This window comes from Eurypyga helias, unplaced genomic scaffold, assembly GCF_000690775.1.
Source record: "Eurypyga helias isolate BGI_N326 unplaced genomic scaffold, ASM69077v1 scaffold44298, whole genome shotgun sequence".
NCBI lineage: Eukaryota > Metazoa > Chordata > Aves > Eurypygiformes > Eurypygidae > Eurypyga > Eurypyga helias.
In genome coordinates this window covers 6,466-34,149 of record NW_010269642.1, presented here as the reverse complement: position 1 = coordinate 34,149, position 27,684 = coordinate 6,466, and the positions used below count along the sequence as shown (strand labels likewise).

The following is a 27,684-nucleotide window of genomic DNA, read 5'->3' as shown; positions in this document are numbered from 1 at the left end:
ATGTTGGTCCACCTCTGCCTTCTGTGTGGTCTGAGTGCTGTCGTGACCTCCCAGGATGTCACACAACAAGCAGAAATGTTTCTGAATGAGTTTAACAGTAGGGTAGAAAACATCAGCTATGAGACCTCCCTTGCCTCATGGAACTACAACACCAACATCACCGAGGAGACTGCCAATAAAATGGTGAGTGCTCTCTCCTGCGTGTTTTACTGTTGTTTTAGGAATCTGAGCAGCTACTTTCCTGTTTATTTTGGTTCCATAAAGGTTGGCTGAAATTGGAGTGCTACTTCTTTGGTAGTTGTGGTTTAGTTTCAGGAGGATAGAGGGGCTTGCTTTAATGTAGCAATGCCTTGCTGGAGGTGCCTGGGCTACTACCAGCCTCTACAGCTTAGGTTTGGTGTCTGGGCTGCCCTCACACTGCATGGGGATGGCTGGAGGCTGGACTTGTCCCTAGCCATCACCTCAAGTCACTCTTGAGCGGAGGGAAAAGGTGAGGGGGTGCTGCATTTTCAGCCCCAAAACCTCAGCTGTATGGAGAGAGATGCCTTCTTCAGCTCGGGGTCCACCACCATCAGTGCTGTCTGCAATGGCATTGCTGTGCAAGGCCCCTTTCCTCTTGGAGACTACACAGCCCAGAGGGGATGGTCTTCTCCCAGGGCCCCGGTCAGGTGCTGACCTGCGGCACAAGGGAATGGGATTCGAGTCTTGCACCCATGTGAGCTCAGGTCTCCCACTTTTTGTAAGACTGAGCTGACACTGGGCTTTTTACTGTCACGGACAACGCACTCTCTATTGCTGAAATTGTTTTACTTCTCACTGTATATGCAAACATTTTCTGAATGTAGGCATTCTATCAAATGTTTGTTGATGGTATTATATAGTGATACACAACCTTCACCCAGTGGGGGACCTTCCCTACTGCCCCCATCACTATTCTCATAGTCAGGGCTGTTTGTAGACTGTCTAGAGTTACTAAACTGGGAAAAATGAAGTGAGATCATGGATTTCCAAAAGCCAGCAGTGGAGTTCATAGCATAGTGATCTAGCACATTGGTTTGAAAGCCAATTTCTCTCTGCAGCAAGGACCACAGCATTTGTACTTACGCTACCTTGCAACACAGTTCTCCTTTCTTCTCAGCACCAACCTCTCTAGCTGTCCCAGCCAAAGGGGTCTCTAGGCAAGCATCGTGTTTATCAAGAGCAGTCAGCCATGCTATGGCTGGTTGCCTACCCTGCCATGCCTCAGCCTAGCATCTTGTAACCTTGGAGCCTTTCAAAATGAACAAAATCATCTTCAGTTTTGTAGCCATGTGCATTTTAAAGTTAACTCACGCTTTAGAGAAAAACAATTCAAAGCATAAAAATGAAGCTGAACATACACTCTACTTTGGTGTAATGTCCTCCACTTTGTGGCCATATAGCTTAATTAAAACATGGTTTAATTATCGTATTTCTTAATTAAAGCAAGGAGACTGGTTGCTGGAAGAAATCCTAATGACTAATCATTGTCAATCTGGAACGTTTTCTGAGGCATGATATACTTAAACTGTAACGTTTCCAAACACATAAAGGGAAAGTCCCATATAGTACTTTCAACATTAATGAGATGGTAATAAAATACATGAGGAGATACCAGCAGTAAGAACCAATTAGTCCAGTGCTCAGAGAGAACCTTTTCTCTTGCTCGATCTCTTCAGTAGCCATGATAATAAACCCACTGCTTCCCCTCCTCCTTTTCTGCTGGAGGAGCAGAGTTAATGAATATTGTCCCTTCTGGCTCCCTCCCATCCATTTGCCTTGTAAATTGGGCCACAAACCCGAGAACTGTCCCTCTGACTTATCAACCTGTTCCTCTAATTGGGGAAAAATCAGACAGCAAGCTAACCTCTTTCCCCCTGGCTTTTGTAGCTGAAGAGCCCCCTCTTCTGCCCCGCTGCTCCTAAGGCACCTCTCCGTCCCTGCTCAGGACACAGAGTGCAGAGACAGATTTATGCAGTGATGCTCTTCCCCTGGGTGCTTATCAAGCTCTAGCGCCCTGAACTTTGCAAGCCACGGTTTGCTCTGCTCCTGGGAAGGCGGAGATGTTGGGGAACCCCTTGGGAACGGCTGCCGTCCCACAGAGGGGCTGCAGGAGCAGGGAGAGATGCGGGGTGGGACTGCCAAGGGCTTACGTCTGCATTGCCTCGCTGCCAGACCCTAAAGCAGGTACCGTGGGTCCGCCACAGACGGGGATGGACAACCCGGGCACAGCCCTGCTGAAAGCACCGGCCTCACTGTGTGTTTGCACAGGCGTGAAGTGTGGCTGAAAGAGCTCTTCCATGACATTTGTGTTCCCTTATGCCTCAGCAGGGAGGGATGGGTGTTACAGGTGCTCTCTCCCCAAAGCGTGAAGCTCTGGCATGAGTGCAATTAATTAAACTATCCCAAGGACACGGTTAATTATTACTGTTCTTGCTACCATTTTGGACAGGTGCCAATGTGCTAAACTATGTACAAACACATTAAAAAAGGTGAATAGGAATATGACAGTTCCAACTCCAAATAATGTACTTACAGTGCCACTTGGTGCACCGAAATTTGGGAGTTTCAAGTGTCGAGGTAGGTAATTGCAGCAGTGGTAAAAGCAATCCCATGCAAAACACTCAGGTTTTGCATGTCCAGTTTAGGCACCGTTTTAGAGACTCCTATGCCCAAGTATAATCTTTTATTTACCAAAACTTCAGGAGAAAGTGATATTTACATAAAGAAAAGACTCTATCAATATCTTGGCTGCTGTCTGCCCCTGCTGCTGAAGCAGAAACAGGGAATGACATCTGGGTAACAGCCCTCCTGTGCGTTGGCTTATATCCGGGTTTTGTTAGACACAGGTGGGTCGAGAAAAGCACTAAGGGAAGAATACCTGGTGATTTAGAGTAGCAGGGAACACAGCCGGGCCATGCTGGATCAGTCATGACAAGCATAGTGGGAGGAGACAGTCCTCCTTTCTGCTATGTCCAAAGAAAAATGCTCATCTGGATGTGTGAATAAACTGAAGCCAAAGAGTTCTCCAGCTGTTTTGCTGCACTCAACCCACAATCCATGGGTGGTCTCCACAAAATAAGTTCTCCCCAGAAATAGTATTTTTTTCCCATTAAGTACATCAGGCTGCTGCATGTGTTCAGAGGAGTAATCCATGGTTTGTGTGCACCCCTTTCAGAATGAGGCAGATGCCAAGTGGTCCGCGTTTTACAGCGAGGCCTCTATGAATGCGAGCAAATTCCCATTAACCAGCATCCAGGATGCTCTCATCAGGCTCCAGATCCAGACTCTTCAGGACAGAGGATCGTCCGTGCTGTCACCAGAAAAATATAGCAGAGTAAGTTGCTGAACGTAGCTCGGTTTTTGCCAGGTGAGTTGAGCTGCCTCCCAAAAAACGCCTGAGGGAGGGCACGGTGCTCATCTCGGGAAGATGCCATATCCCATCGTGGGTATGGAGGGTGTACCTGTACGAGGTGGTCACAGCAGTCTGGGAATGGAGGGGGTGTCAGGCTTCTGAAGCTGGTTCCCATTCAAGTCAGCAGTTTTGACATGTAATCCGTGCAATGAAGTTCAAATGCACACACACCTCAGAGTTGTCCTTGCACAGATGGCCAGGTTAGTCATAAGAGGAAAAGAGGACCTGTGCTAAGGGGTAGTCTAAGTCCAGACCTAGGGCAATGAGCAGAAAGGGATGGGTGAAAGGGCATTCATTGAGTCAAAAAGGTGGAGGTGAAGGAATTCTGTCTTGCTCTGCACACGATGAATTGTCAGACTGTGAAAAAGGGGGGAAGTTTCTATGAAGCCGTTCGATGCCTAAAATGGAGGTGGGTTGGTGACCTCCTTCCACAGAAAGCTGCTGAAAGCCAGCAAGATTTAGCAAGATTCATAATGAGATTTGACATTTCCATTGACATGTAAAAGGCATGTATACGGATAATGAGTATATGGGAATTGGAGTGAGCAGCTAGGCAGACTCGAAAGGGATTTATAACCAAACACTTGAGGAATAAATTTGTTTCCTGTTGCTAGAGATCAAATTGAAACATGGCATTGAGTTAGGGGATCCTACAGTCCTAACTATAGAAGCATCTGGCGATTTTTCTGCTAAGGTCAGCAGTGTTAACCACCATGAAAGAAAAGCAGCGGGCTGGCTGGATTTCCTGTCTGGCCCAAATGAGCTGTGTTTCTGGAAAGACAGATTACCTTGGTGGGAGTGCTGACAGTTCATACAAACACATATTCATTGTGGAGCACAGCAATGTGCTGATGGTGATGCTGTCTCTGCTGAGGAGGTAGTTTCTTCAGTATCCTCCCCATTCAGACACTTGCAGTTTCTTAAATAAATGGCCTTTGGGGCTGAAACTGTTGATTCTTGCTTGAAAAGTTGCTTTCTCTACAGTCTGATTGGGTTCCATAAGAATATTTAAATATTCTTCACTGATAAAAATTCCCCCGGGTGCCCACTTATTTTAACGCTGACAGAGATGAAGTTGGAGCTAGTCATTAACTACCCCTCCCACTGACAACTCTACATAGTTCTGTTTTAAAGCTTTAAAGGAGAAATAACTTAGTCCTAAAGGAAAAGGTAAAAGTGGTACATGTTTTTCTTGAGGTATGAAAACCTGAAAAAGTTTAAAAATATAAAACCAGAGCTATGTAGTATAGCTTCTGAGGTAGAGCTGAATGATTTCGGGTGCATTTGGCCTTCAGCTGGACCAAAACATGAGCCGTAACTTCTCTGTAATGGAGTGTAAGCAGCAGATCTATGCAATCAGTGTGACGCGATATTAAAAACCACAAGCAATGGTTGGGCTGGCAGCATCTGCACAGGGGTCCTTTTTGCTGCCACTCAAGCGCATGACCTGCCTGTAAAGTTTAGGTGGGTCCACGCTTACGGAAGCACATTGCTAAACTTTATTGTTTTATTGCTGCTATATATTGATAGCTCTTTCGTGACAATCTGTGCTCATTAAATCCAGAGCTGTGCCTGACAGGATATTAAGGACCTGTTGATTACATCATATATTTGGGACATTGTCTGTTCTTTTGCAGCTAGGTCCTCGTTCAGTAATGTATTTAGGCAAATTCTTCCATTAATCTCTACTGAGTTTAAGCATATGCTTAAATGTTAAGCTGGTGGGTGAAGTGTTGAATTGAGCTCTTAAGGTATTAGCATAACTGCCTGTTATTTTGCACAGAGTGTGTTTCTAACGGGCTGTCTCACATCTGACTTGCAGCTGAGCACTGTGCTAAATACAATGAGTACCATCTACAGCACCGGGACTGTCTGTAAAACCACTGAACCGTCTGAGTGTTTGGTGCTGGAGCCAGGTATGGTACTGAACACCACCCCTACTGTCTTTTACACTGAGGATTCAAAAAGAAAAAAGCCCAAGGGTGGCTCCTGACCACAAGAGAACAGGCTGTAGTTTCAATAGATATATCCTGACATGTAAAGCTTAGTCATAATTCCATTGCACCTAGCAGTTCAGGGACCTACAGCAGGCCAGAAGACATACTGCCTCTTACTTGTAGTAAACAAATTTGGAGAGGGCTGCTCAGTTAATGTTACAGCCTGCATGTCACTCAGGGTTTCCATACATGACAAAAAGTCTATTTTTTCCCCCTGTCATCGGAGTCTTATTAGACTCAATGGTGCGTTGAGGCCAGTCCCAAGAACGCTACCAACTTAAGGGAAACTAATGCAGAGAGAGGATTTAAGGGATTCCTGGTCTGCTCTGTGTCTCTTAAACAGAAGAAAGGGAAAACCTTAAATCAGAAAACAATGCAATAAGATAATGGAATATTTCAGTATATTGAACACAAAGTGTTTTCATACATGAAATTTCTTTTGCTTTGGCTGATTTGCCTGCTGTGAAAGAAAAATAAAGCTTTTTCAAGGCGTAGTATTCTTTTTTTTTTGTTTTGTTCTGACAGGTCTGGACATTATTATGGCTAACAGCATTGATTATGATGAGAGACTGTGGGCCTGGGAAGGCTGGAGAGCTGAAGTTGGCAGGATGATGAGACCATTATACGAAGAGTATGTTGAACTTAAAAATGAGGTTGCAAAGCTTAATAGTAAGTCACAATTTCTATTCTTTTTTTGTGTCCTCCAGAAATGAACAAACATACCGCAGCCTTGCGCAATTTGCACAAGGGTTCAAAATCCATAATTTTTTACACATTGATGAGCAGCACTTTGCACGTAATTTGGTCTTGGTGCGCACGTCGCAAAGTGAGAGGGGGTAAAGACAAGTGCCAATGACCAGACCAGAGGTACATAACCAGCCTGGAACAAAAGGGGGATGTCTTTGTTGGCACCTTCCCCAAAAGCCATCACGTATCAGCGCCCTTCATTACATACTGCCTTACCCAGAACTGCACTGCTTGTGACTTATGGGTGAACGTGCTCAATTTAAACAACTTCTGAGTGCTGCCGAGTCTTGGTGACATCAACTCTTCTCTACTGGCCTTGACCTTCTTGCAGCAGCCACAAGCAGTGGTACATTTATAAGCATTATGCCCTAACTGTAAGGATTAGATTTGGTAGGCTTGGACCAGCAGATGCAGGCTTATGCTTAGAAAGGATATTGCACTAAGGGAAGTGTGCTTCCAGTCAGACATCTCCACGCAAACCATAGGGAATTGTCTTTTCAAGGAACAATGGCAGGTGGATGATAATTTTCTTTAGGGGACTTCTAAAATAGTTTCTGAAGTAGCTACATCGTCTGTCTCTTGACCAAACTGCAGCTGTATCACCTACTTTCCTATACTCCTTGTTTTGTGAAAATTGTCATGTTGGAGCTAGACACCAGGAATAAGAAATAGTAGTCCAAATAGACAGGAAAGAAATGAAACATTAAGAAATGGCCATTATGACCTTCCTCCATACCAATAAGGAAGAGATTTCAGCTGTGAGCCCTTTCTACTCTGGGCTAGATGGAACCCAATGGACTGGAAGGCTTAGTGGAACTGGGAGCTGAATTTCAGTCCTGGTGTCAACACCTGCCCTGGTGGTTTCATTGCTGGAGGAAGGGGCCCATATTCAACGTCCACTAGAACAGACCTTCTGCAAGAACCTCTTAGCATCCAGCCTGAGCCTAGGCTGCCCTCCCTCACACCTGCAGGAGCTCCAGTCAGGAGTGCCATTTTCCTTTGACCTTGATCTCCAGCTGTACCAACCCTAATTAACAGATAAATGTGACAGCAATTTCTGCATTTCTTGGAAATCTCCCGTACCTGCATCCCTGTGGGAGAGAGCCTTGTGGGAGTGCTCTCCTCCCCCCTAGGCCCAGAGTATCTCACACTTTGTCACTTTGCTTCAGGGAAAGACTGTGGGTCTGAACGGGGTCAACAGGGAGCTGCAGTGCTCCTGCAGACCTGAACAGTGCCATGTGCAGTGTCCTGATAGGATGTGTCCATACTTACAGATTATTCTGACTACGGAGATTACTGGAGAGCAAATTATGAAGCAGACTATCCAGAAGAATACAAATACAGCCGTGACCAGCTAATCGAAGATGTGGAGAAGACATTTGAGCAGGTAGAGGCAGGAAAAATCTCTCACCTGGGCCCCAGGGCTTTGTTTCATGATGGTGGGCTGACATGTCAGTGCTGTGAAGGAAGATGACACCTTCTCTAAACTGGCTGATCTAAGTCTACATGAGGTTAACAGACACTGGGGGACACACATGACATTTTACCATTCAAGGACCACTTGGTCCCCTTAGGCTGCACTAGACTGGGAAAGACAGAACTCCACAGATCCATTTTTCTCCTCCAGGTAGAGCTCATGGGGGGAGGTATGTTTCCTGTGGGGTAGATGGCATACTTGATACTCCATGTCTAAAGTTAATCTCCCTCGTACCTGAGCAGGACTTCTGGGACTAGGATGTAGACTCAGTGCTTGAACTCCAAGGCAGTGAGCACAGCTCATCTGCAGGTTTTGGGTGCACTTATCTGCCAGGAGAATCTCATTAGACACACCTTTGAGGGTCTCTGTTTAGGACGGGTAAGTGAAGTAGGGCAAAGAGAAAATAATTTTTTTCTATCTCCTCCTTTGTTTCCAGATAAAACCTTTGTACCAGCAGCTGCATGCCTACGTGAGGCACCGGCTAGAGCAAGTCTACGGCCCTGAGCTCATCAGCTCCACAGGATGCCTCCCTGCTCATTTGCTGGGTATGTCAACAGTGGCCATGTCATGCAAGCCTGACTTTGTACACAGGACAGTCGCCTTTGAGGTGCATGGGAACAGAGCAATCTGTCTGTTTAATCAGGATATTAACAAATAGATTATAGATAAGAAAATGGGAGAGGAGAAATGAAGAAGTCATCCCTAGCAAAGATGACACTGGTGCATAGCAGCAGAGGCAGGTAGGGAAGGCAGATGTCCACATCCTCGTCAGAGCTGGTGACACCTAGCTCAGAACTCCAGCACTGGGCTGGGACATTTCTCTCCCTGCTGCAGCACTTGTCTTCCTTAAAGAGTGAGAGTTTTAGAGAGAGATCTTTTTTTCTTTTAAATCTTGTCCTAAGCTCCCACATTTTATGACTTTTCTTTCAAAGTATGCAACATCAAGCTGCCATAAGCGTAATAGACATGAACACGTCAGTGCCAATCACGTGGCTAACAATATCAGCATTCGGTTCTGAATAGACCTTCAGGAAAGTAACCAGTCCTGAAAATGTATTGTACAACCATAAGTGATCTGGGTGAATTAAAGGATCATTGACCTGGGTTTGAACTATGCATGACTTCCCATGCTCCCCTTCACATCTGTATGAGGCCTGTCTGGGTGTCTCTATGACACTGCACAATTTATAGGATTGCCTGGCAATTTTGAACAATAAACAGTCAATAATTTTAAGTATTTCTATCTTTCTTATTTTTGAAGGCGATATGTGGGGTAGATTTTGGACAAATCTGTATGGTTTGGCTGTTCCCTATCCAGCCAAACCAAACATTGATGTAACTTCTGCAATGGTTCAAAAGGTAAGGCATGCCTTTATGCAATATGCATTATGTAACAAATCTAAATGGTACAAAAATTACACACCATGTGTCAGCCGCTCTCTAGAAAACTGTTGCTGCCCTAAGGCAGACACAGAGCCAGCAAAGCACTGCTTTCTGCATTCTTTTCTGCTCTTCACCTTAATGTGTTCATGCATTTTCCACTGTACCTTTTCCCTTAGCTGTTTTCCTCTCTTTCTTCTCCACTCTCTTTGACTGGCTTAAATTCTGCTCCAGGTCTATTTTCTATCTATCCATTTCATCTATCCGTTAAGAGATATATTTTATACATATAAATATTTCGGGACTCATGGAGTTGGCTGGTGTCAAATACGACATTTGCCAGCCATTCCCATATTCAAATAGTTTGTCTGTCACAGGGTTTTTTTTTGCCAGTCTTGTTTATTTGGTGACAGCTAGGAAACTGCAATGCTGCCTGTTATCTTTTGATAACTGCATAGCACCAGTGTTTGTGTTTGAGAACTGAAGTGCTAACAGCCGTGACAGCATCTTTACCAGACCAAGAACGTGGGTGAAGATAACTCTGTGCATGCTTGCCTAAATTCACTCCTTTTATAAAATGAAAAGAGATTGGTGGAATTTGATTTTTTTAATGTGATGTATTCATCTGAAATCTGCCTTCCTGTCACAGGGAGGACTCTGTGCAAATGTTATGTGGGTAAGAGAAGGAATAGCTAAATTCAATTCATAAGCAGTTTGCACAAGTCTGCATCCATCTCACACCTATTTTACAGTAATGAACCCCTTGTAGTCTTACTGTATACTGAAGTACCACTGTGAGGAAGGAAGCATTCCTTACAGAGCCTCGAGGAAAAGGCTGTACTCATCCTTGTTGGTGGATGTTCCCAATTTAGGATTCCCATCCAACTGAGCTGTCTGCCACCAAACTCTCTCTGACAACTCAGTCCGGTCTGTGCAGAGCTCCTGCTATACAGAGTCGTAAAACTGCTGAATGATATTTGAAAATATTCTGAATATTAACACGCAGTTAATGTGATAACAGCTCCTCTAGATACATTTGCCAGATTTGATGGTTCTGGCCAAGATTGTCTCTCATGCTCAACTGCTAGGGGAGCAGTTCCACTTCCTGAAATACCTTGTCCCCAGCTGAAGTGGATGAAGGCTTGGATCCCCGATCATATATGCTACTGACAGGAATATCCTTTTTATCTTCTCTACTTTATCTTTTAATGTGGGCTTCTCTGGTCTGGGTCAGGTGCTGTCTGCTGAGCCTCTGAGTGCAGAAACCTATTTTGTTTGCAGGGAAAACATTTAATTCCAGTTCCCAGCAGAACTTACAGAAGTGCTGGAGGCAGACACAACCATCTTGCCCTCAATAGAAGTCAGGCGCTGACTTGAACTTGCTGGGAGATAAATAGGAAGTCAGCTGCCCTGCATTAAGCCAGCCATCGGGAACAGGCCCTGTGGAGAAGCAGTGGTCAACAGTGGCATTTTCTCTTTCAGAAATGGGATGCAATAAGAATTTTCAAAGCTGCTGAGGCCTTCTTCACCTCCATTGGCCTTCCTGAAATGACCAAGGACTTCTGGGAAAAATCCATGCTCACAGAGCCAACTGACAACAGAAAAGTTGTTTGCCATCCTACAGCATGGGATCTGGGGAATAAAGACTACAGGTACTGCAATTATTATGACCCCTCTTTATACCATCTCTTAGAACATTTGTATTTTCACTGAAGGAGCACCAGGCTGGTTTAAGTTAAAAATTTTCATTATTTATTATTTTTTTCTGATTGATAAGAGGGGAAAGGAAGATGAGAGCTGGGATCCTGTGGGACTGTAAACCTTTCTGTGTAACTGTTTCTGTAAAAACCTAAGGACTACTCTCAAATCTAAGAAGATAAGTGACTATTACTTATATGAATTAGAGAAATAACTATGTTTTAGGGCTTAAGGAATGAGCACAAATGTGGGTGCTTGTGGATACCAGCAGGATTTGTGAACACGTGCACATTCTGCAGCAAAGGCACAGGATACCTAGGAGTAGCAAGTGAAAACCTCCTGAGACCCCACTGGCTATCTTCAGCAGATATATCAGAAGTGGTAGGCAGAATTCCAGAGTTTCACAAAAATCCATCAATCCCTTCCATACCTGGGAGAGGACCAGGACAGTAAATTCCCACACAATGAAGTCTTCTGGGGCAAACTGTCCCTTCTTGCAGTCCCTGCAGTTACCAAGAGAAAGAGGCTGGTCTCCAGAAAAGCCTGGCTGAAACCCACCTGCCTCACAAATCAGCAGTCTGGGGAAGGTGAAGGAAACCCTCTCTGGAAGAAATTCCTTTATTAAACAGTACCTACATGAGATGAAGTAGCAGGAGTTGCTGACACACAGGGTTTTTTCTACTACTATCTGCTTATGTTTCACGGTGGGTACTCACCCTAATGCACGCAGTTCATCGCCAAGATTCAGAGAGCAGCTGCTTCTCATGAAACGGCAATTTTGCCTTGCTCCCTGCACAATTTCAAGGTGGCTGAAAGCCTGTGCAGGAGAAACAGCACTCCATGCTAGGATGTGGCTGCTCGGGTTTTGTTCAGGGTGTTTGCAAGCTCTGGAGGCTGCTTTGCCCCACGGTTGAAGCAGGCAGGGCTCGGGCAGCAGCTGGCCAGGCCACCAAAAAAATTCTTTTCTCCGGTGCACAGGATCAAGATGTGCACCAAAGTGACCATGGACGACTTCCTGACTGCGCATCATGAGATGGGCCATATCGAGTATGACATGGCGTACTCTGAGAAAGCCTACCTGCTAAGAGGTGGCGCCAACGAGGGCTTCCACGAAGCAGTAGGTGAAATTATGTCACTTTCTGCAGCCACTCCTCAGCACCTGAAATCTCTGGACCTTCTAGAGCCAACTTTCCAAGAGGATGAAGGTAAATAAATACATAAATATGAAAGACATAAGTGAAAACACTTGCAGGCCTTATTTTACAGCAGAAGATTGTGTCTGTAAGCTGAGTGAGCAACTGGGAGGCTTCTGAAAATCCTACCCCACCAACTTACCAGAAATACTATTGTTTTCCCAAATCACATCATGAAGAGAGGAACACTATAGTGCTGCCACAGAATTTAGAAACAAAGAGCTAACACTTCATTACATTCAGTACTGAACAATTCACCCCAAAATCTTTGTAGTTCATTTGGATGAGCCTCTAACAGTCTTTTCAATTTCTGTTGCATGTATCTGTACATATCTCTACTAAGGTATCATAGAATGGTTTGGGTTGAAAGGCACTTTAAAGATCATCTTGTTCCAACTCCCCTGCCATGGGCAGGGACACCTTCCACTTGTCCAGGTTGATCAAAGCTTCGTGTGTGTGTATGTATGTATTTAGCAGTTCAAATGAAACTCAAGCCTTGAGATTTACATCTCCCGTTTAAGTAAATATTGAGTGGACAATGTAGGTAGGCCTTCATTACAATGCACTTTGTCTGGCTTCTCTGAGTATTACCTTATAAGGATGGAAATGTACCAAATCCTCAGCTCAAAATTCCCCAGACCCTGAGAAGGTATTCAGTGAAGGATAATGACATGTAAATGCCAAAGGGTTAAGTTATATAAGCATCAGGGAAAAGAAAGTAGGACAAAACTGTATACAATACTTACCTCATATTTTCTCGTGTGGTTTAGTTTGGGGTTTTTTGTTTGTTTTGTTTGTTTTGTTTTTTCAGTAGTATTCGTTCTTCCACTTTTTCCTTAGCGAAAATCTGGAATTCAAGCCAGATGTACGCATTAGCTGTAAAAGGAAGCAGCTTTAGCTGTATAATCAGATACTAATTGCTACTATAACCATTACCATAACTACATGTCTCTTCAGAAACTGAAATCAACTTTCTGCTCAAACAAGCATTAACGATTGTTGGAACTATGCCGTTTACTTACATGCTGGAGAAGTGGAGGTGGATGGTGTTTCGGGGTGAGATTACAAAACAGGAGTGGACCAAGCGGTGGTGGGAGATGAAGTAAGTTTCAGAAACAAGAAGGGTTTTTTGCACATGATCCTGCAAAACAAACCCATCTTTTTTCTAACCCATCCACTGGGATGCCTGTGCCCCACATAGTGCAGGATCTGTCTCTCCACAAAGCCCAGGAAAGTGCCAGGTAGAAACACCCAACGGGGTGCAGACAAGGTGTCACAAGCTGTGTATGCCCATTAGCACTGTGTTCAGCCCTGGGTAGTTTACCTAGCTCTCAGTAGACTTTCTCCTAATTTCTAAAATCAGCCCATGGCCTTTGCACAAGCTGTTCCAGATCCCAGGATACTGCCTCCCCAGCAATGCCTGCTCCAAGACACCTTCGTAGCTTAAGTACAGCTCTTCTCTAAGTCTCATTGGGCATATGCTCTGGTTTGCTCCCCACCTCCTTAAGGACATGTGGAAGGTGAAGGTCATCATACCTGCCAGCCTGAGAAGCATACAGACTTCACTCTACTAAATGTCTGAGCACACTTCTCCGCTTTGCATTTCCTCTCCACTGTAGGGTGGTTTTAGAGGCAATTTTTCTGAGACTGTAGACTGAGTCTTTCCTCTCTCATGTACTAGAATACCTCCTTTCTCAGTCATGAAAATACAGTTCCCTTAGCAAGTAGCATCCAGAGGTGCCTTTTCAGATTTCCCCTCCCACCCCCGCCCCTGGTCAATCTATTTGTGGCTCCCTGAGCTCAAGATTAAAAGCACTTTGATTCAGACTGAGTCTGTCATTTTCTAGGGTGGTTAACATGGGGCCAGAAAAATACAAAGAAACCCCACACTGAAAATGGAGTCTGCATTCTAACATGAACACAAACAGTGAGCCTCCATCAGCAAACAAAATCTATGAAAACTTGATATAACCAAGCTTCCTGACCTACAGTAAAAATCAGTCAGCTTTGATTTATTCAAAAGTGGCAGAGATGTCAGAGAAATGGAGAATGACAAATTTTTCAGGGAAGCTTATCACATCTGTTCTAGCGGGACTGCAAACCTCTCTGCTGGACCAAGACCTTGAAATGCAGGTTTACAGAAAATATTTCCATGTAAGCTTATTTATTTTCAGAAATTAGGGCATGGGTTTTTTTCCATAGTGCTGCTCAGGAAGCATGCTCTCAGGAGAGGAAAATAAAGAGAAACCTCCAGCCCAGTGGCACAGGAAGCCATACACCTTTTGGGTCACCCAATCTCTGCATACGCTTACCCAGGGATGGGCCAGAACATGAGGGATGTGTGAAGCTCATGTTCTGTGGATTATTTCACACCACTAATTACTCCCTGCTACCATAAAAATCCCTTCCTGGCACCATCAGTTTCAAAGCAGCTGCTCCTCTCTGGTCTCCAGCGGTGGAGCAGTCCTCCCTTGGGGTTACTGGGAGCTGCATGTACTTCTTGTGTTTGGAAGTGAAAGAAGTGCCTGTGTGTATCATCGGGTTCAGATTCTTTACTCTTATTATCTATTAATGGAAATCCTGTGTTTTTCCTTCATCCCCAGGAGAGAAATAGTTGGTGTTGTTGAACCTGTTCCTCATGATGAAACTTATTGCGACCCTGCGGTGTTGTTTCATGTGGCCAATGATTATTCATTCATAAGGTAGCTCTATCCTTGTTCAGTGTTTAATTCATGACTTACATTTCAGGTACAGAACAAGCCCCGACTACCAAAAAACACCTACTGGAGCATCTCAGGATGTACTCTCATTTTGTTTAAAGTCCTAACTGAAGGTCACTGATTTTAGTGGAAGTTTTTCTGTGGCCATCAGGGGCTGCTCCAGGGCAACCTCTGGGTAGCCAAGAGGCTGCAAACCTTCTTGCTGACCAGAGGACCTTTGTGCTGCCATCAACCGAGCGGGACCACATCTGTATGATGTGCTTGACTCTTGGGGAGACAACATGCCCTGCACTGCTGTCACTTGGGCCACGCACATGCATCCTCCTGAAGCAGCTAACTCTGGACATCCCTCCGTGTCCCAGCCACCTTATGTGAGGGGTCACACAGAGCAGAGGGTTGGGCCTTAAACACCCTTACTCACTCTGGGTTTATGTGTCAGCAAACAGATTTGGGGCTCTCCTGCTGTGTTTGATCTTGGCATTTTGTTAAATCCACATTAGCACCGCCTATAAATACCTGCTGGCTTCCCTCCCTGCAGAGCAGCCTCCAAGGCAGCAGCGCTGGCTGACACAGCAGAGATCTCCAGAGGCTGAGGCCTCCATGATTTTCTTGCCAGATGACTACCAATGCCTGTGCCTTCCTTCTCCTTGCTCTTTTTTTAGATATTACACCCGGACCATCTTTCAGTTCCAGTTTCAGGAGGCACTTTGCAAGGCAGCTAACCATACTGGCCCTCTTCACACATGTGACATTACCAACTCCACAGCAGCTGGTCAGAATTTGAGGTAACAAAGCAAATTTCTCACATGTAATAAGTAACAAAGCCTAATTCATCCTTGAAAGCTTCTGGAGTCGATGAGGTTGTACCAAGAATGAACATCGCCTGAAAATTTAACATATATCTACTCAGTTTATTTTGACAAGTTGACTAAATGTACATCAGCTGAGGATCTAAACATCAAAGGTTTAATTGTCTGTTCATAAAAAACATGATTTATTTTTATTAACAGGAACAATGGGAGAAAGGAGGGAGTTCAGAAGCAAAAAAGGAAACTTTGATACCGATAGCAGATTGTTTTGCTAGATGTCTAGATGAAACATGGCAATAACATGTTACCTCTCCTTCTACATACACAGACAATTGCTTGAATTAGGCAGATCCAAGCCCTGGACTCAAGCACTGGAAAGCGTAACAGGAGAGAAATACATGAACGCAGCACCCTTGCTCCACTACTTTGAACCTCTATATAAATGGCTGCAAAAAAACAATTCTGGCAGATACATTGGTTGGAAAACAGACTGGGCTCCATGTACGTATGGCTTGTGGGTGAATTAAGGACTCTTGTTAGTCTGCACAACCCTTGAGCAACAAAGCCGCTCTCTCTTGTAGCCTGTGAAGGCTCTTCTCCCTGTGGAAGCACAGTTATAGGAAATATACACCAAGCAGTAAGTTCTACCCATAGGAAGGCAGACTGGCTTCCTTATGGCCAAAGCTGGAGAAGTCACCACACATGGAGTTTGTCACAGCTTCACCCAGTTTTCAGAAATGGATTTGCTTTGCTTTTTTATGGTGGCTGTGCTAAGAGCCTGGGATGGCTGTGCGGAGGGAAGAGAGGCCAGAAGCTTGGACTTGCATGGCGTTTGCCTGAGAGCATCATGCCTGTTCTTCAGGGCTTGGAGCCACTGGTCCTGGGAGCCACAGGACCCTGAGCTGGGGGTATAGGGGCAAACCGGAACAGAAAAATCATTGCTGTTTTGTTTGCTGTCACGTGCTGGTTAAAGAAGGGAGCTTAAGGGGAGGAAAAAATAGTGGAAAAATGCATTTTTTTGTGGTGACACTGAGTGTTGACCGACTCACTCAGGTCATACATCAGTAATCACTGTCAGTACTGGACAGCACTCGAACTCTTAACAGGTCTGTGCCAGTCTCTAATGGTGGGATTCAACTATCCAGACACCAACATCTGCACGTGAGCTGCTCATTCTCTCCATTCCATGGCGGGAAAGAAACATTTCCTTAGGGAGATGTCTAAAGAAGACCAGACAGCTACACTTTAGATGTGTTTTTGCTTTCTATCTAGTACAAAGCCAGACGTGGGTGACTGACCACTCAGATGTAGATGTTTGCAGTAGATGTGGCTGCAGGAAAACAAGATCAACCCCAGCAAGCTGGCCAGGGGTAGTAGGGGAACCCATAAGGAAACTCTAGTCATCCCAGCATTTCCCAGGGACAGACTTTCTGTTGCTGAAGCTCTGACTCATCCCTTGTTTCATTTTAAACCAGATTTTAACGACGCCATCAAGGTGCGCATCAGCCTGAAATCGGCACTGGGCAACCAGGCGGTAAGTGTGTGTGCGCTGTGACGCTCTTTGTGTTGATCGAGAAACAGAGATGTTGTGCTAATGGCTCTCAGAAAGTACGGCAGGGTGTAGCTGATTTTTGTGTCTGAAGAGCGGCATCAGCTCAGGTGAAGGGTTATCACATAAAAGATGTCTTGTCTGAGCTTGTGGTCGAGACTCCCTCTACAATTACCTATCCAGGTAAGTCCTCCTATCCATTTAAAGAAAGACATCTCAGCTAGACGAATTGAGTTATTCTGTGGAGCTACTGGTCATGATTTACTTGCTACAGAACAGGCTTGGAGGGCAAGCACAGAGGCACGGTTGTACCTGAAAACAGCCATATTTTTTCCAGCTATGCTGATGTGTCTGAATAAAGCCTCTGCCCAGGTTTCTCCTAATTTCCATTATCATGGCTATGGTGGCTGCCTTCAGAAGTTGTTAGAATAGCTACTTCACCTTTAAATATGGGGCTAAATCAGAGGGGTTGAATCCCACTCTCAAATTCTCTTGGTTTCACACTGAAACACTGCTGACAGCATTCCTTTGTATATATGTGTTTGCTTGTTTGCTGTAAGCTTTTCAGGCCCTGATAATTCGGCTGCCTCCCTGCCCTGCAACCCTTATGCAGAGACAGCTTTGTTATTAAGACTGTGGGGGGCAGTGCAGCTGCTTCTGATTCAGACGAGGAGAAGGGCTTTCAGTCCCAAGAGCTTGTCTATTTTCCCTGATTATACCAGCTGGTCCAATAAAATGTATTACAGCGACTGAAAACGACTCATGAAAGCCAAAGACGGCTTTTAAGATTTTAAATGGAGCATTGGCTTAGCCCATCTGTTTAACCCAGATACCCGGCTGAAAATTTGTTCCTTATTCTACCCGTGCCTCTTTATGCTAATCTCACGGAGGCAGTGTAGAAGGCTCAAGTGCAGACACTTCATTCCTGTTAATAGCTGTTTTCACCTTGCAGAACATTAGTAATTTTCCAAGAACGAGTATGTCATCAGGTGGGTCATTTAGACCTGTGCGTTGGAGCCTTTTGGACGGGCAAGGACACAATGCTGGGGGATCATTTTTCATATGAATTGATGCTCTCGCTTCTATCACTGTCTCACATGCAAGCCCCACTGGAGTTTTATTGTTTCCTAGACTGCTGACTTGAGTTAGATACAATTAAGAACTGATATCAACAGCATGAAAAGGTTCCATATTACAACACATTTATTAGTCATTATGGTTAATGTTTAGCTTAATACCATTTTTATGCCTGCCTGTTGCCATCATAGTCTTTTGTTGTGCAATTGGGCAGCTGTAAAACAATCTCATACAGATTACTTCATTTGAATTATTGTATGGGCAGTAGGTTCCTAAGCTCTGAAGAGCAAGCCATGCATTTTCCTCTCAAAAACAGTTCACCTCACCAACTCACAAGAAACCTTTTCCATTCAATAGCTTTCTGTCTCTCCACAAATTTCCCTTATGCTGAGCTCCCAGGGACAGGACTGTGAATGCTGGTGTGCCAGCAGTGGGTAATGCTGTATGCATGAACTGGCACAGAGAAAAGGCAGGGGGAACCTTGGGCTGGCTGCACAGAGCGGTATGTTTTGGCTGCTTGATGCATCTCGCAGCGCCCAGCAGCCAGGAACCCAGCACAGCTGTTTAAGATGTATTTTGCGCTGCTTTGCACCATCAGAACAGCAGAAAGCATTCTGAGTGTGCCAGCAGATCTTTTTGTACTTCTGTTCTTCAGCACTGGATAGAGCTTAAAGGAAAAGACCCCCACCCTCCTAAGGGGAGAGGGGCAGTTGGGGCGGGGGCAGCTGCAGGGCACGCAGACAGTCCTGCGCTTCCCAGCTACAGCAGGAAACATTCAATAGCCCAAAGTTCTGGCAAGTTAAGCATCCAGACTCACGGATGGGCTTATGCCAGCTGTGCCAGAGTGTGTGCTGCTGCAATTACCCTGCTAATTGTTTTCAGGATGATGAGATTTCAGCTGCAGCTTTAGCATCGCTGGGTTACCAGCGTAGCTGATGAGGCTGAAACACCCACAGTTTGGCTTCAGCCGGGGCTTTATGAATGTGCTCTCCCGAAGGAAAGTGCTACATGATCCCCCCTGAATCACTCAGGGTCTGTCATTTAAAATTAAGGTTTCGAGGAGTGTCAATCTCCTGACCACCACTTGAAAATGGAAGCCCTCTTCAAACATTAATTCAAACTTCCCCACTGGGTCAATGTCATACGTGTGATTACATTGTAAAAGGCTGGCACGAGAGACAGCGTGAAGGAATGGACAGCTGTCAGCCTGCAGGCATTTTGATGTATTTTACAACAGAAAATCCTTTTTTGAATCAGAGGCCAGTCTTAGACTGTCTTTCAAGTCACACGTGGGATCTCAGAGGGAACACGCTATAACAGAGCAGAGGCGCTTGGCAAAGTTCATTTCGCTCTGAAAGGCAAAGCGGGCTCTGTAACTAGCAGCGAGCACCAAGGTAAGGTTTCTGAGATGCCTAGGGAAGGCGTGCGGGTACTCATTACTCAAACACAGATCAGAAGCCAGCTCGGTATTTCCATCCACACGGCCTGTAATGGCATCTATAAAGGCACTTGGGAGGCACAGTGGCAATTAAAATGCATTAGACTTAAAAAGACGAAATGTATGCCACGGAAACAAATACATGATTAAAAAGCTAAGAAGAGAAAGCAGCAGTAGAGGAACCTAGCTCAATTAGCTCCTGGTTAAAAAAAAAAGAAAACACTACAGACCATAAAGATGTTGGGGTTAAATGAAAAATTGGGACCCCCTCAGAAGCATCGCAGGCTGTGCCGGTGAACACTGCCAGCTGCCGGAGACAGCAGCGGTAGCAAGAAGTGCCTCTGTGCAGGGCTTTGCCTGCTGCCCAGCAAAGCATGAGAAAGCTGGGGGCATTTGCCCAGGTAAAGGTGACTCAGCCTCCGCCTTTGCGAGCCTCAACAGCCAGAGCTGGCACGGCCCCTGCCCTCTGCATGCCGTGGGGAGCGGGCTGGGGGCTATGGGGCTGCTCACCTAGCAGGGGCTATGGGTCACCTGCACGTTTCCAGGGGCCAGATCCTGCACGGACTGACAGCAGCGGGCTCCTTCTGCTCTTTCCTCCTGCCTGTTTCTCTTTCTTCATTTTATGTCAGTGTCAGGAGGGTTGAAAAATGTAACTGGGTTTTATAAAGCCTGTTACAAGAGAGCTGCCTTCTGCCACACCTTCCCCAGTGATACTTGAGAAAGTCAGGAGCCATGTTAAATTGTCACGGGCAGCATTTATAGGCATTTCTGCTCAGCTGCCATAAACGTAATCAAACCTAGGCCTTCGGGGGATAAAACAGATTTCCCCAGGGTTCAAACGGGAGTTTTCCCTTCGTGCACACGTGGTGTTGCACAACAGACCAGGCTGCATTATCAGATGGTTTTTGGCCCCTGTACAGCTCTCAGTTTCTGCCCCAGAGAAGCTGTTTTTGACTTCCACTGCAAATAACTTTGGACTCATAAGGCAGGCTGGGAGAGGCCTCCACACAGGCAGTGCATTTTTTATATCACCTATCTATTCTCCAGCAAAAACCTACAAATATATGCCTGCTGCAGAAATACTGATACAAAGAGTTTTATTACTGCAACAGAACATACCCCAAACAAAAATCCCAGCCATCGAGCAAATAAATTAGTCAGTTTCACACAACAACCCCACCCCAAAGTTTCTCCTTAAAAGAACAGGTCTGCAGATAAAATTATGTGATTAAAACAAGATCTAAATGATGAAATCTTTAGACTTCAAGCAGAATGCTCAATACATGGTAGGAATAATGTTGCTCCTGCTGCCTTTGCTCCCCATAAGGCAGGGAGATGGGCTGGGACTGCAGCATCTTCAGTAGTCCCATGTAAAGGTACCAGAAAATGCAGAGGGACAGCATGATGCCGTGTCTGGCAGTGGGCGTGCCTGCTTGGTTATCCTCCTGTAGAGTGCCCAGATTAACCGAGCTAAAAGGTTTGAGTACATTCCTGAAGCGCTGTCGTGGCACAATTAAATAATACTGAAGTGCACGCCAGGCATTACAATTTCTATTTCTTTTTGTAATGATTTCTTTGTGACAGATAACTTGCCATACAATTGTCTTCTCTGTTGAATTTCTCTTGTGCTGTTTTTGCAGTATGAATGGGATGAAAACGAGCTCTTCTTGTTCAAGTCATCCATCGCCTATGCCATGAGAAAATACTTTGCAGAGGAGAAGAAACAGGAAGTTAACTTCCAGTGAGTGGCTTGCTTACTTGTGCTGGCTATGCCTATATTGCTTCTGGTTCGCTAGCGGCATGAATTGGTAGAATTAATTGTGCCTTCTCTCAAATGTCAGGTGATGGAAAACAATGTCAAACACCAGCTGGTTGGAAAAGGTGAGATGCCAGCTTGGTTACATGTTGTCTTTTCGCTCAGGAGCCTGAAGTTTAGGAGTAATGAACTGAAGCTAGATAACTTCAGTGGATGCAGAAGGCTCTGTCTCCCATGACTCGTCAGTGGTGGAAGCGAGCCTTGAGAATTTGTGCTCAACACGTATGTGGGAGTATCAGGGAAGATACACTGATTAGAAATACAAATTTATAACAATGTACATGTACGATACTGAATATCCAAGAGGCTTTGGGCCCAGGAAAGATAAACTTGTTTATTATAAAGCACTAGAATTCCATGCAGATTTGCTAATCTTGCCTAGGTTCACTTACAAACATAAAGGCTATAGTCTGAAATTGATTTTGGTAAGAAAGCAACCGTTTTTATTAGGTCTCTTGAAAGTTTTCAGATGCTATCTACGTAAGCTATTTGCTATTACGTTATAGAACATCAGTCATGCAACACCTAGGATCTATTCCTAGCAGAATAAAAGGAAGAAGGATTATTTTTTTTTTTTTCAACTCAGCACTTCACACATCACCTCATTCATGAGATCTGCCCCAAACACTCAAAAAGCCACAAAAGCACTCTGTTCTGCAGGTGATTATGTGCTTTGGAAAATTACCCCAAGGATTGTCTTAGGTATGGAGTAGACTCTCTCCATCTCAAGTTACTAATGAGCACATAGGAAAAAGAGATTCTGACAGGAAAATTGATTTCAATTCCCAGTTGAGGTCACTAGGAAGCATTCACTCAACATAAACTAACCCGCTGGCATTGCCTATCAAACACAACTGTTCACTTGCCAGAATTTAAAGTTCATGTTATCTCAACAATCAAAAATCCCTTTCTTTTCTGTTTCTGCTTCAGGATTGAAGACATTCTTGTGACAGAACAGACACAAAGAATCTCCTTCTACCTTACTGTCAGCATGCCAGGTAGTATCAGTGATATTGTGCCCAAAGCTGATGTGGAAAATGCCATCAGGTGAGACTTTGCTCTCTTGGGGTTAAAAACAACCAACCAGGTGAAAGGGTAGAAGGGAAAGCAGTGCTCAAGACAGCTGAGACAGAAGGGGTGATAAGAAAGTCAGTTCTGCAGTTAGCAGGGAAATAGTGGGATGAGAAATACTGCTTTGACAGAAAGAAAACAGTCCATCTATCTGATGGTGTTTTGGACATCAGCCAAAGTAAATGCTTCAGAGGGCTTGTAAAACTGCCATAACACAACTAATTGCATCATACCTTGCCAGGAAATATCATTGCTCAAACTTTAACGGGAAATACCTTGCATTCTGGAATACATGGCACAGTAACGCTGTGTGCATGCATGTGGGTTTTCTTCCTCTCTTTAGTGAAGATTCACTGCAAGAATTATCATATAGCAAGGTCTCCAGAGTTATGATGCGTTAGAAAGGCAGCCAGATGTATTTGATTATACAGAAAAGAAAAGGTCAGCGCAAGAGCTAGTTCCCACTTACATGTCAATGAAGAGCTCTTTTATAGCACAGTATGACACCACTGTAAGTCATTGCTGTAGAAATGATAAGTAAAACTGCAGCTCTGCAGATGGTCACGGATAATATACAGTGGGAAATGGAGAGGGCACAAATCTAGAAGCAGCATCAGCATGAGAAGGGGTTGAAAAAGCAGTAAGAGGAGATGGTGAACCAAGGGAGAAGAGTATGGCTATGAAAGTCACTGTATGGTTAGCACTCAATAGCAGAAACAGACATTCAGGGAAAAACAAGACACACAAAACACACCAGGGAAGGGTTTTTCAGTGGTGTGAAAAACACGAGAATCAAAACTATGGAAGACTGTAGTGGGGAAAGAGGTCAGAAGTCAAAGCTGTGGTTTTCTGTCACATATCCAAAAAACTTACGGATAGCCAAGAAACTTAGGGTAAAGAGAATGAGGGGCAAAATGCAAATAGAGAGAAAGATAAGAAGGCTGTTTGCCTCATTTTGATAATTGTTAAGACTGAGTTTAAGAGTTCATACAGTGTCTGAACATGTCAGTTAAGCTGCAACAGGTTAAGGGCCAAAGTTATTGTGGTTATCACTCACCACCCCAGGTCAGAAGTAATATGGGTTTAGCAGCACCTTCTCTGCAGCCTTTTCAGCTGAACAGTTCAGGGGAACCTTGGCACACTGGTGTTAAAAAAACCCCAACAAACCAATAGCTGAAAACTGTTTATTTCCTTCCAATAAATGTGTGAAACTCCTTGAATTTGCTCTTAATGGCAGGATGGCTCGAGGCCGAATCAATGAGGCTTTCAGACTGGATGATAACACACTGGAGTTTGTGGGCATACTTCCAACCCTGGCCACACCTTATGAACCGCCAGTCACCATCTGGTTAATAATATTTGGAGTGGTCATTAGTTTGGTTGTCATTGGAGTTATTGTCTTGATCATCACTGGGCAGAGAGATCGCAAAAAGTGAGTAGTATTTTTGATACTATGATCATGAGCGTTGGGAGACGATGACTGAACCGTCAGGGTGCTTACACATGGGCTGCCAAATCTAACTGAAGCACGTTAAGGAATTAAAGTTTATTATACCTCTCTCATCAACAGTGGTGGCTAAAGGCTCAGCTCCCGGCCTTTCAGCACACGGCAGCTTTGGCACCTCAGTGCAATGGCCCCACCATCAGCAGCTGATCCAAGGCAGCTGGGTGCTGTGGCTGCAGGGAGCCACGGTGTGGCCAGGCTTCTGCCAACCCCACTGCAAGGTGGATGGAGTGGCCTGCTGGGATCACAGTGTCTTCTCCAGCATTCATCACCAGCTGCACACATTCATCTCCACATTCATCACCATCTGCAGTTTTCAATACTCTTGTTGGGGGCTGTCCAGTAATGCAATTTTCCTTAAACATTATTGCATTAACAGCAATATGCTGGGTTGCTTTTCTATGTCTCTCCATTAATGGTGTTTCTAAGAACATCATAGGTTTGCTACAGTTCCTCTTAAAACCAACACAATTTCTTTTATATAAATATTCCCAGTTAAACACGGTATTATTTACAGTAGGGGATTCTGGGGATCCAGAAAGACTTGAACGGAACAGGGACTTCTAATATAAAATTAATTTTCATTACAGGAGAGCAAGAGACAGTAGGAGTGAAGCAGGATCAAACTGTGAAGAGGTGAACCCTTATGGTGAAGAGGGAAAAAGCAACATGGGTTTTGAGTCATCTGAAGAGACACAAACATCGTTCTAGAAGACATGGGTACACTAAAGGTTTCTGTTTTTTTTTTAATTTCACCTTTAACAATAGTGCCTAGTGAGGACCAAAACACGTCATCAAACATAATGTCTTCTGGTTGACCATTAATCTATTGCTTCATAGACAACAGCAACTACATCTGCTGTTCATGTGGTAACTAGAAAACATGCACAAACTGAAGATATATGTGTCCTGTGGCTTTTCTATGGATTATGTGCATAATATTACACGATTAGTGCTACTTTTCATAAGCGTGCTGCATCAAACTTCTCTTTGTTTCTTCTGTAATGAGATACAAAAGCTTGGAAGTACACAGATCAAGACAGACATAAGAATAACATGTCTACTCCTAGTGCCCATGAGGAACATCTTGATCTTTCCAGATGGAGACGACACACGTGTATCTAATAGACACTGAGAAAATAAAAACAACACCTAACCACCCGACGAACCTTAGTGATGAAAAACTCAATTTGATATGAAATAACTGCAATGTTTGCAACTTCAGGAAGTCTGTATCAATGTAAAATGGATACCAGCTGAAGTCTAACAAGCATTGGAACTTTGTTAGAAAGGTGTAACATAAGTTATTTTTCTAACTGTTTGTTTGATAAGTATTGTAAAGACCAAATAATTCATGTTCCCTCAAAGAACCCCAAACATTAAAAGATCTCTAAGTTGTGCTGGCATCTAAAAGTGGAATAAAGTTCCTGAAGACTAAATGATCAAAGTTTTTTTTTTAGCACTGTAGCCAGTGCCTCCACTATCAGAAATCACAAATTTCTAATATTACAAATATCGCATACTACAAATACAACTTACACTGTTATGTACAGGGATCAGTAGCTTGAGGCTTGGGAGGTACAGGTTGCACCAGAAAAAGAAAAGCTGTTCACAAAGAGGGCAGTGCAGCACTGGAACAGGTTGCCTCTTCCATGCTCTGACTAAGGATCTCCACTTTTAGAAGTGTTTGGAACTCAGACAAAGGTACAGCTGCTTGAGTGCTGGGGACAGTTCCACCCTGAGTGAGAAGTTTGGCTAGATGACCTCCAGCGGTGCTTTCCAGACAGCATTTCCACAATTCTGTGTCTTGAATGTCCTGTCCCATACCTGCCACCATGCCAGTGCTGTTGTTCTGTACACACCAGAGTCACCAAAAGGCTCAAAGTGTCTGCTTGGTCCTGCGTTCTGGCAGAGCCAGTAGCAAACACCAGCCTGTATGAAAAACGTTCAGCAAATGCGTGGACACTTGAATTCATGGGCCTCCAAAATTAACAGAAACCGTAAAAAGCAGTCAAATATGTATCTGAAAACATACAGCTGGGCTCTGTGGGCTCACCAGACACTATACTAACGCTCCACACTTATTTCCTGTTTAAGAGACAAGACTCTTCAATGAGACGGTTCAAAATGTTAGGCAGATGATGCTGATTATCTGCAAACTGGGCAGGAATGTAGAGCTATGAAAACAATTTTTCAAACCGTAAAAAGCAGTCAAATATGTATCTGAAAACATACAGCTGGGCTCTGTGGGCTCACCAGACACTATACTAACGCTCCACACTTATTTCCTGTTTAAGAGACAAGACTCTTCAATGAGACGGTTCAAAATGTTAGGCAGATGATGCTGATTATCTGCAAACTGGGCAGGAATGTAGAGCTATGAAAAAAATTTTTAAGTTGCCTAACTACACCACATATCCTATTGCCATAACGTCCCCAAACCTTAGTGCTTTAGCTGAACTTTTAAGATAAATAATTCAACCCCATGCGGTCTTCCCACTTACCGTGCAGTAACAGAAAAAGCTGGAAACAATCAAATAATGCAATTAGTCATGCCAGCCATCTTCAGATCTGTTAAGATTAACATTTTCATTAAGGCAAGGATTTAATTTCAAAGCAATTAATTTTAAAAGCTGTACTATGAATCAAAAAATACCATTCAGAGTTGTCAACATATGAAGCCACTAAAAAATATAGCAGGATGTTGGAAGAACAGAACTAAAAAGATGAGAGTTGTATTAAAAACATCAACCGCATGCATTAGCCCCAGCAATACCTCACATCCCCTGTGCTGGGGGTTGGCTCACCCTCCTCTCATAGTTTGCCTGTGTCAGCACTCCCGGCGGATGCACAGGCAACATCATACCATGCCCTACCTCTCCCTCCTGCATGGCCTCCCGTGTCCCCCCAGGCCCATGTAGGGCCCTGCTGTCATTTCCATGATCCCAAATGCTCCTTTCCCTGGGACACGCGCGCAGCTTCCCAGGCAGATGGGGATGCACCCTGGTAGCCACCTTCCAGCGCCGGGGCCAGCGCTGGAGCTTCTGGCTGCCCGGACACCTCTGTTTCTTTCTCCCCACACGCCTGCACCCTGCAGTTCCTCCTCCTTGGGTGCAGGTGGGCTTGGACTGGAGCTTGGGGGGGGTTGTCCCTGCTAGAGCTGGGCCAGCTCCACCAGCCAAAGGGCAAGCAGGTGGCACTGGGTCTCTTAGGGGCATCACACACAGAGCTAGCTCAAGTACAAGGAGAGAGGAGAGGATTTTTTTCAGACATTATTTTATTTTAAACCCCCTTTATTTTATACATATTAGATCAGCATTTTACAAATGTCAGTGTCTAAAGTTCTTCAAATTTTTTCTCTTCAGATTTTACAGAGATCAGCACATTTACTATTTACTATTTCAATTACTACGGAATTCTGCATAAAACTTTCTTTTTTGCTCTATTTTTACCTGTAGCAGGAAGCAATAACAGTTCAGTAAACACCTCATATCTTTCTAAGTTGCAAATATCTGGGATATGTATCTCAGAATAAATGCCAAGTCAAACGCACACCCTGAAGGCCGAAACTAAAGTCAATAGTGCTGGTAAGCAAACCAATATATTTTACCAGTAGTCGTTTCTAAGTAATTGAAAGCAAGACTATAACTATTTATGTTGCTGTCACTTGCAGCAGTCCTATATTTGACTTCAGGCGTCAGCTTCAAGTGATTCTTTGTAATAGAAAAAAAAAATTCAGATGAGTTATGATAATCAGAAAACCTAACAAGCATAT

At 44.3% G+C, this 27,684-nt stretch overlaps 1 protein-coding gene across 1 annotated transcript; it reads left to right on the top strand.

Annotated features, from left to right (window-relative positions):
* On the top strand, nucleotides 1–24,620 carry ACE2 (angiotensin I converting enzyme 2). The gene is made up of 18 exons (XM_010158165.1): nucleotides 1–183; nucleotides 3,197–3,355; nucleotides 5,256–5,349; nucleotides 5,956–6,099; nucleotides 7,452–7,564; nucleotides 8,091–8,199; nucleotides 8,916–9,013; nucleotides 10,517–10,686; nucleotides 11,711–11,937; nucleotides 12,883–13,027; nucleotides 14,529–14,627; nucleotides 15,308–15,430; nucleotides 15,783–15,955; nucleotides 16,930–16,988; nucleotides 21,159–21,259; nucleotides 22,265–22,381; nucleotides 23,643–23,837; nucleotides 24,500–24,620. Exons 1-18 carry the CDS (start codon nucleotides 1–3, stop codon nucleotides 24,618–24,620), a joined length of 2,430 nt encoding a protein of 809 aa, XP_010156467.1.
* Nucleotides 24,621–27,684: the final 3,064 nt, after the last annotated feature.

Excerpts from the sequence above, each read along its gene's own strand:
- ACE2 (XM_010158165.1), top strand. The coding sequence starts at position 1 with ATGTTGGTCCACCTCTGCCTTCTGTGTGGTCTGAGTGCTGTCGTGACC. Across the intron at positions 3,356-5,255 it reads CACCAGAAAAATATAGCAGA|CTGAGCACTGTGCTAAATAC; the intron begins GTAAGTTGCTGA and ends TCTGACTTGCAG. Across the intron at positions 22,382-23,642 it reads GATGTGGAAAATGCCATCAG|GATGGCTCGAGGCCGAATCA; the intron begins GTGAGACTTTGC and ends TCTTAATGGCAG.